Source organism: Paralichthys olivaceus, chromosome 4 (assembly GCF_024713975.1).
Source record: "Paralichthys olivaceus isolate ysfri-2021 chromosome 4, ASM2471397v2, whole genome shotgun sequence".
NCBI classification, from domain to species: domain Eukaryota; kingdom Metazoa; phylum Chordata; class Actinopteri; order Pleuronectiformes; family Paralichthyidae; genus Paralichthys; species Paralichthys olivaceus.
Genome location: NC_091096.1, coordinates 837374 through 851357, shown reverse-complemented (window position 1 = coordinate 851357; position 13984 = coordinate 837374). Strand labels below are relative to the sequence as shown.

At 43.1% G+C, this 13984-nt stretch overlaps 1 protein-coding gene across 1 annotated transcript; it reads left to right on the top strand.

The window, feature by feature from the left end:
* Positions 1 to 302: 302 nt before the first annotated feature.
* rnf214 (ring finger protein 214) lies at positions 303 to 4271 on the top strand. Its single transcript, XM_020112890.2, is given in 7 exon segments — positions 303 to 676; positions 1131 to 1360; positions 1735 to 1868; positions 1990 to 2218; positions 2345 to 2554; positions 3171 to 3209; positions 3211 to 4271. Coding segments are annotated over 7 exon segments (1764 nt in total). The 5' UTR covers positions 303 to 516; the 3' UTR covers positions 3973 to 4271.
* Positions 4272 to 13984: the final 9713 nt, after the last annotated feature.

Here is a 13984-nt window from a genome sequence, read left to right as displayed (position 1 = left end):
TATTGAAACATGGAAAAGTCTGAGAAATGATTACAATGGAAAACAAATTGAATTAACATAATAATAATTTAATTGAATTGTATATATTAAAATGAAAACAAGGCTAGGTAAATAAAATATGTATTTTCATGTTATCATTAAACATTCACATGTAACTTCACCATGATTCTCGATCATAATATTTAATCTAGTTTTTTATTCTTTTTTTTGATTATTCTAAGTTCAAAGCTTTTTTTTTTTATGGGTGCATCCTCAACATAGACGATCTTTGTAGCGGAACCTTCCTCCAGGTGACGCGTTTCAGTCGGATCAAATTCATCGACGCACCAACCGTTCTGCGCAGGTCGGAAGTCACGAACAGCGACACAGCTGAATAAAGTTAGTTTGAGTTTTTACGCGTTTGATTAAAAACACGACGAGAATCTGAAGCTGCGCAGGAAACGCAACGTGACGTGATCTAAACTTCAAGGTGCGTTTTTCTTTCTCTGCTAGCATCGGTGTTAGCATCGTGTTAGCATGGATGTTAGCGGTAAGACTGTGAGAATGAATCCGGGAGAAGAGGTCCAGCACCGGGCACAGGAGGAGGACGAGGAGCTGGAGGAAGATGGGGAGTGGGAGGAGCTGGAGGACGAGGAGCTGGAGGAGGTGGAGAAGGAGTTAGACATGACGGCGAAAGGTAAAACCACAAGTTTACTCAGGTTATTAGGAACACCTGCCTGATGCTAATGATGATGCTAATGCTAAGTCAGTCTGACAGTTCATGACGCTGTGATGAAACGGTGGAAGTTCGATTCTTAAACCGGGAATCAAACCTTCATCATCTCGTATCGCGATCTGAACCTGACGGTACCGATATTAAACACATGAGGCGATATATTTATTATATATAAATTGTCAATAACTTTATTTGCATGGACACCAACATTCTCATATTAACCCGAATCAGACAATTAGTCTGATTAAGATAAGAAAGGAATCATCTAAAATAGTAAAGAGGTGTGACAGCTCCCCCGAGTGAAGCCAAAGCATCTTGATCGCCCCCCGGTGGTTGGCTGGAATATTGGTTAAAAACTCAGCTTCCTCTATGTTAGCAGATGGGACATGAATTAAATAAAACGTTCCTCCCCCAGATGTGCTGCAGAAGGTTCAAGCCGTGCAGACGGACGCCACCACAGAAGAGTCGGGCGTCAACACGGAGCCCGACTGGGAGAGCCAGGTGTCGGCCATGTTGGATTACGGCGTCAGTCTGACGGAGAAGTACGACAGTCTGATGAGGAAGCAGGACGAAGAGGAGGCGGACCAAGAGAAACAGAAACAACAACTGCAGAAGAAGAAGGAGGAGGCCACACGGCAGCACCAGGTCAGACTGACCCTCTCGAACACGATGTCATATTTCTGTGGCTTCAGATTGTTTCAGTCGGTGTCGAGCGTCGTGTGATTCAGGGGATTTTCATTTGAAAATAACACTCAGTGATAAAAGAGCGCCATGACAAGTTTGTTGCAGATCCACCTTTTCGTTAATGACTCATCATTACGCTGGGGTGATACTGCCGCATTATTTCCTCCACTGAACCAACACGCTGCTGCTGCTTGACCTCATGTGTCAGACGTGGTTGTCGCGGTTGTCGACATCGCTCAAGTTGTTGAACTTCTCACGATTCAGTCATGATAGAAAACTCGTGTTTGGAGTTTGAAGCGTCTGTTTCACCCTCAGACTGTGACTGTGTGTTTCAGGCTGTGATGGAAAAACTGGAGTCTGTGCGAGTCAAACTGCAGCTGAACAACTCCAAGGCTGCCAGGAAGAACTTCTTGTCCAAAAAACAGGAGATGGCGTCAGAGAAGGATCGAGCGGAGGAGGAGAAGAACAGGTAGAGACCACTGATACCGTGTCTCTGTTCTGCTGAGTCATCTCAGCCTGTGATATAACGAGGAGATTCCAGAGCTTTTGGTGAAAACACTGAAAACACTGATCTTTCCTCTGTGGATCAGGTTGGCCAATGAGCTGCAAGAGAGCGAGCGGAAGCTGGCGGCGCTCACAGAGGAGCAGAGCGAGGAGCAGCGGAGGTGGCAGGAGGAGCTGGAGGAGCTGAGGCAGGAGATGGAGCGTGTGAGGACGGAGGCGCAGGAGGCGGAGCTTCAGGCCTTACAGGACGAGAAAGCAGCTGTGGAGAAGCAAAGGGACGTCGCCATAACTCAAATCGATGTCTGGCTGAAAGAGGTACAGAGCTTTTATTTTGAAGAGTTAAATGTTTGAGCTGATGTGATTTGTCTTTTACGTGGAACAAATAAAAGAGTGGACATGATTAAAGACAGATAACTGTAGTCGTGTCCTCTCGTGTCGTAGCTGGGTCAGTACCTGAACGCTCTGCGGGCGGAGTCCCCTCAGCAGTATCATCTCGAGAGGCAGAAGTGGGAGAAGAAGGAAGCTGCGGTGCGGAGGAGTCAGGCCGAGCTCCAGAGCCACTTCCAGGAAGTGATGCAGAAGCTCCAGCAAGGCCGAGAATTAGAGTCTCTCACAAAGGTCCACATCCCGACTCTGCCGGATGTCCCCATGGTAAGACACATGTGACATCATATGCTTTTAATAACAGCTGATGAACTCTCGTCAATGATTTGTAGTTTCATGTGATTAAACACAAATGAAAACATTCTAACATATTTTAATATATAAAGAAGAAAACAAACACTGGCTCCCGACCAGCCATTCCCAGGATTCATTTCACTTTAGTCAATGAGGCGATGAAGCCGGCGAGCAACATGTGTGATGCTTGAGTATCGCACCTCAACTCAAGTTTGACCAGACCGTCTTATCACGGTTCCGCCTGCGTGGTCTACGTGGTCCCAGAGGAGGCGGACCCTGAAGTGTGACACAGCTGACGTCTCACATGTGTCTGAATTTCTTCTTCAGTTGTCACTGGGACTCTGAACTGATTAGATTTCACAGGTCAAAGGTCACAGTGACCTCATGAGTCTGCAGTGGTTGTTATCGACCACAGCAACTTGAGTTTCTCATCGACGAGCTGCTGTTCGCTCCAACGACACTGACTGGATGTTTTTATGTTTTACTCTTTTTAAACACGGTTTACTTCCTGCAGCCGTAAAGAAAACATGACGCTCTGATAAATACTTTGCTCTGTGTAAACACTGATCAGCTGTGTTTCCTCCCGCAGGTCGACCTGAGGATCAATCAGCTGATACAGACACTGGTTCAGCCGCAGTTTGGGGCCCCCCCCCCCTCCCATCTCAGTGGTCCGATCCTTCCCCCCTCAACGACACCCACATTACTACCAGGACCAGTACCAGCCCCCTTTCCGACCTCCGTACCGTCAGCGCTACCCACACCACCACCCGCCACCTGATCACTATTTCCAGCCACCACCCGATCACTACTTCCAGCCGCCGCCACCGCAGTTCCAGCCGCACATTAGAGTGCCGCTGAGGGTGACGCCCCCTCTCTCCCCCTCCCCTCCTGTTCAACCTGTCTACCCTGTAGTTCCCTCGCCGCCTCCCCCTTCTGGCGCCACCGCCACCTCAGCCGGTAAACTGGACAAAGTCCTAGAGAAGCTCGGGACTCGGTTCCCACAATGCAACAAGGCTCAGCTGACTCAGCTGCTGCAGCAGGTGAAGAGCTCCCGTGGCACATTAGCTGGCATGTCCATGGAGGAGGTCGGGGAGCAGGTCGGCCTGAAGCTGGCACAGAATGAGAGGGTGGCCCCGGGGCCCATCGTCCGGCCCGCGCTCCTGGGCCCGATCCAGAGGCCGCCGCCCTCCCCGCAGAGAGCCAGAGCGGTGGCAACACCGGCTGGAGGTCCGAGCGCCGGGGCCCGCAAACTCTGCCTGATGTGCCAGAACGCCGTGGAGCCAGAGAGCCGCCACCCGCTGAGCTGCTCCCACACCATCCACAGAGACTGCATCCGCATGTGGCTGCAGTCCAGCAAGAACAACTCGTGTCCCTTCTGTCCCGCCAAGTGACTCCATGACATCACAGAGCACGACAGCAGCATGCTAACGTCACCTCGGTTAATGGGAAGCTTTTGAAGTAAAGTGCCAACGATCACACGCTGAGACGGTTTAATATTGATTCAGCGATAATCATTATATGATGAAGTCATGTGACTGTATATAAAAGTTTTCTGTATGATAACATTTTTGTGGAATTTATCAAAACTCGTGATAAAATCATGATATTTGATAACAGATATTAAATGTTTGCATATTAATGATAATATCATTTTATTATTGATAATAAAAACAGACTGGAGGAAGTGAAACCTGTCTTCTGTGCACTGACCAGCAGGGGGCGACTCCACAGGCAGTTTCTATAGAAGTCTATAGAAACTTGTGTGTATTTGCCTTTTTTAAAAATAAATTCCAGGTAAAACTGAGAAATTATGAGGAAAGTTTCTGGGAAATAAGATGAAAAAACACTGATGTCAACATTTCAGTCTCGTAAAAACCAATAAATAAGAAATAAGTAGTTAGAGTTGACTTCAGGAAACAGGAAGTGTCTTCACGAAACCATTAATTCAACTTTTAAAATCAGAAATTATAAAATATATGTTGAAAAAGGACTGAAATATATTTATAATATATATGATGTGAAAATACAGAGCTGATGTGGCTACACACACACACACACACACACACACACACACATACGCACACACCAGCTCATAAACACAACAACCTTTTAAAGATTCTTTTCAAAGACAAACTCTCTCTCTCTCCCTGTGGAGACAACAGGCAGCTTTAATGGGAGCGCTGGGCGGTCGATGGTCGAGATTAAAGGAGCCGTCGCTTCCCTGTAAATATCAAAACACACAAACAGACACACACACACACACACGAAGCAGAGAGCAGGAAATGTCTCTCTGGAAACCACAAATTCAACGACTAACACAATTAACGATGCAGAGATCTGACCTGAGCTCCGTTCATCGGAATCACGTCTGAGTCTTTGAAAAGATCAAATAAACAAATGACTTCACCTGAACAATGTCTGCAGCTCGCTGTAAGATTTGGTTTTTGGCGGGAGGAGCAGAAGGTTGAGGAGGAGCAGGAGGAGGAGCAGGAGGTTGAGGAGGAGGAGGAGCAGAAGGAGGAGCAGGAGGTTATGGATCCGGGACGTAGAGCTCAGGAGCGTCTCTGGGTTGGAACGTGTTAGTGAAGCTCTGCTGTGTCTCCAGTGGATCCTGTGACAGCTCTAATGTCGTGTGATTTACAAACCGCCGGACAAACAAGCATCATTACCGCCGCCTGTAAACGTGGCCCCCACCAGCCGCTCCCAAAGTGGGGTCTGGGGACCCTCAGGGGCCCTTAAGAGGCCCCCGGGGGGCCCCTCAGCGAAATGAGAGAGTTTTATTTGACTATTATTTCTTGAGGAGGAGAGAGAATGAGCGATCAGAGGTTTGAGTCTCGTTTTCACTCTAAACGATAAACACACAAAAACCTGCAGCTCTAAAAACACGACGTCCATTTAAAGGAACAGTTCATGAAACTCTGCTGGATGAAGGAGCCGCAGGCGACTCAGACACTCGAGTCAATATTAGAAATTAAATCAAGTTCTCTTTTTCTGTGATTGAATCCCTGGAGTCTTATTTTGTTAAAAAAATTTCCAGGTTCAGTAACATCAGTTCTTTTGTTTTGAAGTAAATTCTTCCTCTTTTCTTACTTTCACGTCTTTAAAAAACAAAATTAAAGTTAAAGCAGATTTTTCTCCTGCAGACGTAAAACTGGAGCTTTTATTTTCTCACCAAACAGGAAACAGTTTGATTCGACACTAAACGTCAGGTTGTGGTGTTGATGGACGTTTCAGAGACTAAACAAAGATGGACGACATGACGGCTCCTTAAAAGTGAAGCCAAAGCATCTGGATCGCCCCCTGGTGGCTGGCTGCAGTGTCGGTCATTAACCCCTCCCCCCTCGTTCTTCTCACTGATGTTTGTTCAAGTGTTTCTGATCAGTTTGGTTTGAATCAGTTATTTAATGATATAAAAACACAAGACTGACTTGTTTTACAGTATTTATCTGCATTTATAGTATTTACAGTATTCATCAGTATTAATCAATATTTACAGTATTATCAGTATTATCAGTATTCACAGTATTCATCAGTATTATCAGTATTAATCAGTATTCATCAGTATTTACAGTATTCACAGTATTTATCAGTATTTATCAGTATTTATCAGTATTTTCAGTATTAATCAGTATTAATCAGTATTATCAGTATTAATTAGTATTTATGAGTATTTATCAGTATTTATAGTATATTTCAGTATTAATCAGTGTTACCAGTACTATCAGTATATCATTATTTGCAGTACTCACAGTATTTCAGGAGAACAGCAGCAGTTTATTAAAGGACGTCTCTGCAGCTGAAAACCTTTTCACACGACTCTGTGTGAAATTGGGTGAAAATCCATCATCAGTGTGAAAGTAACACTCGTGTATTTCTGACATTTTACAGAACATCATCAACGATCGTCTACGGGATCAAACTCTGCTTCTGCACAGAACAAACTGAGCCCACTGTCAATTACAGAGGCAGAAAATTCAAATAAGACGCCAGTTTCCTGCAGGTTATTCATGATGTGTGCTCGCAGCGAGTCCGTCCTCTGGGGACAAACAGTCCAGAGGAGCAACAAACACTTTAACGAGGCGCCGCCGCTGTTTTCATGCTCACAATCAACTCATCGACTCCGTGACAGAGCAGCTAAATGCCAAACTGCTGCTAAAGAGCACAACTGCTGCTGCAGGAGGCCCAGCAGCCTGGGAACTGTCATACTGCCCCCTACTGGCCCAGCAGGAGAACTGCACAGCAAAGACTCACAGCACAATTCACCTCAAATTAACGAGAATTAAATTTAATTAGTTTCTGATGAAACTAATTAAATTTAATTAGTTTCTGATCACGTTTAAATCCACTGCGTCCAGATTTCTAATGGATCAAACCATCGAATCTCTGATCACCCCGATACGTAGAACTGGCTACATAGAACTCACCACATAGAACTGGCTACATAGAACTGGCTACATAGAACTCACCACATAGAACTGGCTACATAGAACTGGCTACATAGAACTCACCACATAGAACTGGCTACATAGAACTCACCACATAGAACTCATTACATAGAACTCACTACATAGAACTCACTACATAGAACTCACTACATAGAACTGGCTACATAGAACTCACCACATAGAACTGGCTACATAGAACTCACCACATAGAACTCACCACATAGAACTCACCACATAGAACTGGCTACATAGAACTGGCTACATAGAACTCACCACATAGAACTGGCTACATAGAACTCACCACATAGAACTGGCTACATAGAACTCACTACATAGAACTCACTAAATAGAACTGGCTACATAGAACTGGCTACATAGAACTGGCTGCATAGAACTCACCACATAGAACTGGCTACATAGAACTGGCTACATAGAACTCACCACATAGAACTGGCTACATAGAACTGGCTACATAGAACTCACCACATAGAACTGGCTACATAGAACTGGCTACATAGAACTCACCACATAGAACTGGCTACATAGAACTCACCACATAGAACTCATTACATAGAACTCACTACATAGAACTCACTACATAGAACTCACTACATAGAACTGGCTACATAGAACTCACCACATAGAACTGGCTACATAGAACTCACCACATAGAACTCACCACATAGAACTCACCACATAGAACTGGCTACATAGAACTGGCTACATAGAACTCACCACATAGAACTGGCTACATAGAACTCACCACATAGAACTGGCTACATAGAACTCACTACATAGAACTCACTAAATAGAACTGGCTACATAGAACTGGCTACATAGAACTGGCTGCATAGAACTCACCACATAGAACTGGCTACATAGAACTGGCTACATAGAACTCACCACATAGAACTGGCTACATAGAACTGGCTACATAGAACTCACCACATAGAACTGGCTACATAGAACTGGCTACATAGAACTCACCACATAGAACTGGCTACATAGAACTCACCACATAGAACTCATTACATAGAACTCACTACATAGAACTCACTACATAGAACTCACTACATAGAACTGGCTACATAGAACTCACCACATAGAACTGGCTACATAGAACTCACCACATAGAACTCACCACATAGAACTCACCACATAGAACTGGCTACATAGAACTGGCTACATAGAACTCACCACATAGAACTGGCTACATAGAACTCACCACATAGAACTGGCTACATAGAACTCACTACATAGAACTCACTAAATAGAACTGGCTACATAGAACTGGCTACATAGAACTGGCTACATAGAACTCACCACATAGAACTCACTACATAGAACTCACCACATAGAACTCACCACATAGAACTGGCTACATAGAACTCACCACATAGAACTCACCACATAGAACTGGCTACATAGGACTCACCACATAGAACTCACCACATAGAACTCACCACATAGAACTCACCACATAGAACTCACCACATAGAACTCACCACATAGAACTGGCTACATAGAACTCACCACATAGAACTGGCTACATAGAACTCACCACATAGAACTGGCTACATAGAACTGGCTACATAGAACTCACCACATAGAACTGGCTACATAGAACTGGCTACATAGAACTCACCACATAGAACTGGCTACATAGAACTGGCTACATAGAACTCACCACATAGAACTGGCTACATAGAACTCACCACATAGAACTCATTACATAGAACTCACTACATAGAACTCACTACATAGAACTCACTACATAGAACTGGCTACATAGAACTCACCACATAGAACTGGCTACATAGAACTCACCACATAGAACTCACCACATAGAACTCACCACATAGAACTGGCTACATAGAACTGGCTACATAGAACTCACCACATAGAACTGGCTACATAGAACTCACCACATAGAACTGGCTACATAGAACTCACTACATAGAACTCACTAAATAGAACTGGCTACATAGAACTGGCTACATAGAACTGGCTGCATAGAACTCACCACATAGAACTGGCTACATAGAACTGGCTACATAGAACTCACCACATAGAACTGGCTACATAGAACTGGCTACATAGAACTCACCACATAGAACTGGCTACATAGAACTGGCTACATAGAACTCACCACATAGAACTGGCTACATAGAACTCACCACATAGAACTCATTACATAGAACTCACTACATAGAACTCACTACATAGAACTCACTACATAGAACTGGCTACATAGAACTCACCACATAGAACTGGCTACATAGAACTCACCACATAGAACTCACCACATAGAACTCACCACATAGAACTGGCTACATAGAACTGGCTACATAGAACTCACCACATAGAACTGGCTACATAGAACTCACCACATAGAACTGGCTACATAGAACTCACTACATAGAACTCACTAAATAGAACTGGCTACATAGAACTGGCTACATAGAACTGGCTGCATAGAACTCACCACATAGAACTGGCTACATAGAACTGGCTACATAGAACTCACCACATAGAACTGGCTACATAGAACTGGCTACATAGAACTCACCACATAGAACTGGCTACATAGAACTGGCTACATAGAACTCACCACATAGAACTGGCTACATAGAACTCACCACATAGAACTCATTACATAGAACTCACTACATAGAACTCACTACATAGAACTCACTACATAGAACTGGCTACATAGAACTCACCACATAGAACTGGCTACATAGAACTCACCACATAGAACTCACCACATAGAACTCACCACATAGAACTGGCTACATAGAACTGGCTACATAGAACTCACCACATAGAACTGGCTACATAGAACTCACTACATAGAACTCACTAAATAGAACTGGCTACATAGAACTGGCTACATAGAACTGGCTACATAGAACTCACCACATAGAACTCACTACATAGAACTCACCACATAGAACTCACCACATAGAACTGGCTACATAGAACTCACCACATAGAACTCACCACATAGAACTGGCTACATAGGACTCACCACATAGAACTCACCACATAGAACTCACCACATAGAACTCACCACATAGAACTCACCACATAGAACTGGCTACATAGAACTCACCACATAGAACTGGCTACATAGAACTCACCACATAGAACTGGCTACATAGAACTGGCTACATAGAACTCACCACATAGAACTGGCTACATAGAACTGGCTACATAGAACTCACCACATAGAACTGGCTACATAGAACTGGCTACATAGAACTCACCACATAGAACTGGCTACATAGAACTCACCACATAGAACTCATTACATAGAACTCACTACATAGAACTCACTACATAGAACTCACTACATAGAACTGGCTACATAGAACTCACCACATAGAACTGGCTACATAGAACTCACCACATAGAACTCACCACATAGAACTCACCACATAGAACTGGCTACATAGAACTGGCTACATAGAACTCACCACATAGAACTGGCTACATAGAACTCACCACATAGAACTGGCTACATAGAACTCACTACATAGAACTCACTAAATAGAACTGGCTACATAGAACTGGCTACATAGAACTGGCTACATAGAACTCACCACATAGAACTCACTACATAGAACTCACCACATAGAACTCACCACATAGAACTGGCTACATAGAACTCACCACATAGAACTCACCACATAGAACTGGCTACATAGGACTCACCACATAGAACTCACCACATAGAACTCACCACATAGAACTCACCACATAGAACTGGCTACATAGAACTGGCTACATAGAACTCACCACATAGAACTGGCTACATAGAACTCACCACATAGAACTCATTACATAGAACTGGCTACATAGAACTCACCACATAGAACTCACTAAATAGAACTCACCACATAGAACTCACCACATAGAACTCACCACATAGAACTCACCACATAGAACTCACCACATAGAACTGGCTACATAGAACTGGCTACATAGAACTCACCACATAGAACTGGCTACATAGAACTCACCACATAGAACTGGCTACATAGAACTCACCACATAGAACTGGCTACATAGAACTCACTACATAGAACTCACTAAATAGAACTCACCACATAGAACTCACTACATAGAACTCTACACATAGAACTCACTACATAGAGCTCACCACATAGAACTCACTACATAGAACTCTACACATAGAACTCACTACATAGAACTCACTACATAGAACTCTACACATAGAACTCACTACATAGAACTCACCACATAGAACTCACTACATAGAACTCACTACATAGAACTCATTACATAGAACTCACTACATAGAACTCATTACATAGAACTCACTACATAGAACTCATTACATAGAACTCACTACATAGAACTGGCTACATAGAACTCACTACATAGAACTCACTAAATAGAACTCACCACATAGAACTCACTACATAGAACTCACTAAATAGAACTCACTACATAGAAGTTACTACATAGAACTCACTACATAGAACTCACTACATAGAAGTTACTACATAGAACTCACTACATAGAACTCTACACATAGAACTCACTACATAGAACTCACTACATAGAACTCACTACATAGAAGTTACTACATAGAACTCACTACATAGAACTCACTACATAGAACTCACTACATAGAAGTTACTACATAGAACTCACTACATAGAACTCTACACATAGAACTCACTACATAGAACTCACTACATAGAACTCACTACATAGAACTCACTACATAGAAGTTACTACATAGAACTCACTACATAGAACTCACTACATAGAACTCACTAAATAGAACTCACTACATAGAAGTTACTACATAGAACTCACTACATAGAACTCACTACATAGAACTCACTACATAGAAGTTACTACATAGAACTCACTACATAGAACTCTACACATAGAACTCACTACATAGAACTCACTAAATAGAACTCACCACATAGAACTCACTACATAGAACTCACTAAATAGAACTCACTACATAGAACTCACTACATAGAACTCACTACATAGAACTCACTACATAGAAGTTACTACATAGAACTCACTACATAGAACTCTACACATAGAACTCACTACATAGAACTCACTACATAGAACTCACTACATAGAAGTTACTACATAGAACTCACTACATAGAACTCACTACATAGAACTCACTAAATAGAACTCACTACATAGAAGTTACTACATAGAACTCACTACATAGAACTCACTACATAGAACTCACTACATAGAAGTTACTACATAGAACTCACTACATAGAACTCTACACATAGAACTCACTACATAGAACTCACTACATAGAACTCTACACATAGAACTCACTACATAGAACTCACTACATAGAACTCTACACATAGAACTCACCACATAGAACTCACTAAATCCCACCATAAATTCTAAACGTTTGTTTCACACTTTAATACTTTGAGGTAGAAACAGGTTGAATGATGAATATTTAAACGTAGAAATAAACTTGTTTTGCTGCAGTTTCTGCTGCTCTGCTCATTTTTACACATTTAACAGACACAACTCAGATAAAGAACATAAACTAAGATCAGTCTGTGAAAACACCTGCAAATATAAACCTGTTTATTTGATTCCTCACGAGAAAAACGAGTAGAACCATGAATGCATGATGGTAATTATCACTTTTCTCGATGCATTGTGGGAAACAATGAGTTCAGTGTAGGACATTAAAACCTGCCGCAGAATGAATCCGTTTGTTATTCAGATCCAGAGTGATTGTAAACAAACAAACAAACAAACAGACGTGAGAAAACATCATGTGATAAAAAGTTTTACACAGAATTGTCTGATTGAATCTTTTGAAAAACCTTCGTCTGAAAAGATAAAAGTGGCAAAATCGCTGAGTGAAATTCTGTCGCTGTGAAAGTTTGAATCGATGGATTAAAGTTTGACAAAAATTCAAAACGTGAATTTTGAGATTGAGAAACTGTTTCCTGTTTTCTGACAGAAAATAAAAGCTCAAATTTTAAGTCAAACTTTGTTTAGTTTTTTAAAACATGTAAAAGAAAGACAAGAGATTCAGTGAAATCAATTGAGATAAAACTTTTCTTCAAGATAAATAGAAGAAAAAACATTTTTTTAGTTTGGTCCATGTCCCATCTGCTAACATGGAGGAGGCAGGGATTCTTAACTAAACTACAGCAAGCCTCCAGGGGGCGATAAAGATGTTTTGGCTTGTGGGCACTGTCATGTCGTCCATCTTTATTTACAGTCTCTGGTTTGAACAACAAAGTGATGACCGACACGTTTCGTTCACCGTCGTTCGGGTCCTCCCACCTCGTCCTGACTTCCATCATCGTCTTGATGAGGCCAAAATGCAAATGCTGGGTTTGATCAGAATGTGAATGAGGACGTCATGTCCGTCCAACGTCCTCGGCCGAAGACGAATGGTGTTTATCATCCTGCCTGGAACCAGCGGTGGCGTTTGGAGCAGGACGCCGTCTAATTAGCTTTTTTCCTAAAGGTTGTATTTATTAGTATCCATCATCGCTGTCGTTACATCAATTAATGCTGTTGACGGGTGGAGGAATTGTCCCCGTGGCCCCGCCCTCTCACCGCGGCCCCCTCCGTCCTTCACAGGCAGAGGAACCTCCTCTCCTCTCGTTGGCATTAAAGGCCTGTCATCCCAGCGTGGCGCGGGGCCCCCGGCCCCAGCCCAGCGGTGTCAATTAAATTTGATTGACTGAGTAAAAGAAGCACACAAATAAGCCAAAACAACAGACACAAAAATCTATACATGACTCCTCCACCCCTCCACCCCTCCACCCCGGCTGTCAAATCAAGCGCTTGTCTCGTCTGTTTTCGTGGCGTGCGCCGTGGACATCCGCCGCGAGACAACTGTTCCTGTGTGTTTGTGTGTGTGTGTGTGTGTGTGTGTGTGGGCGTCAGCTCCGGCCAA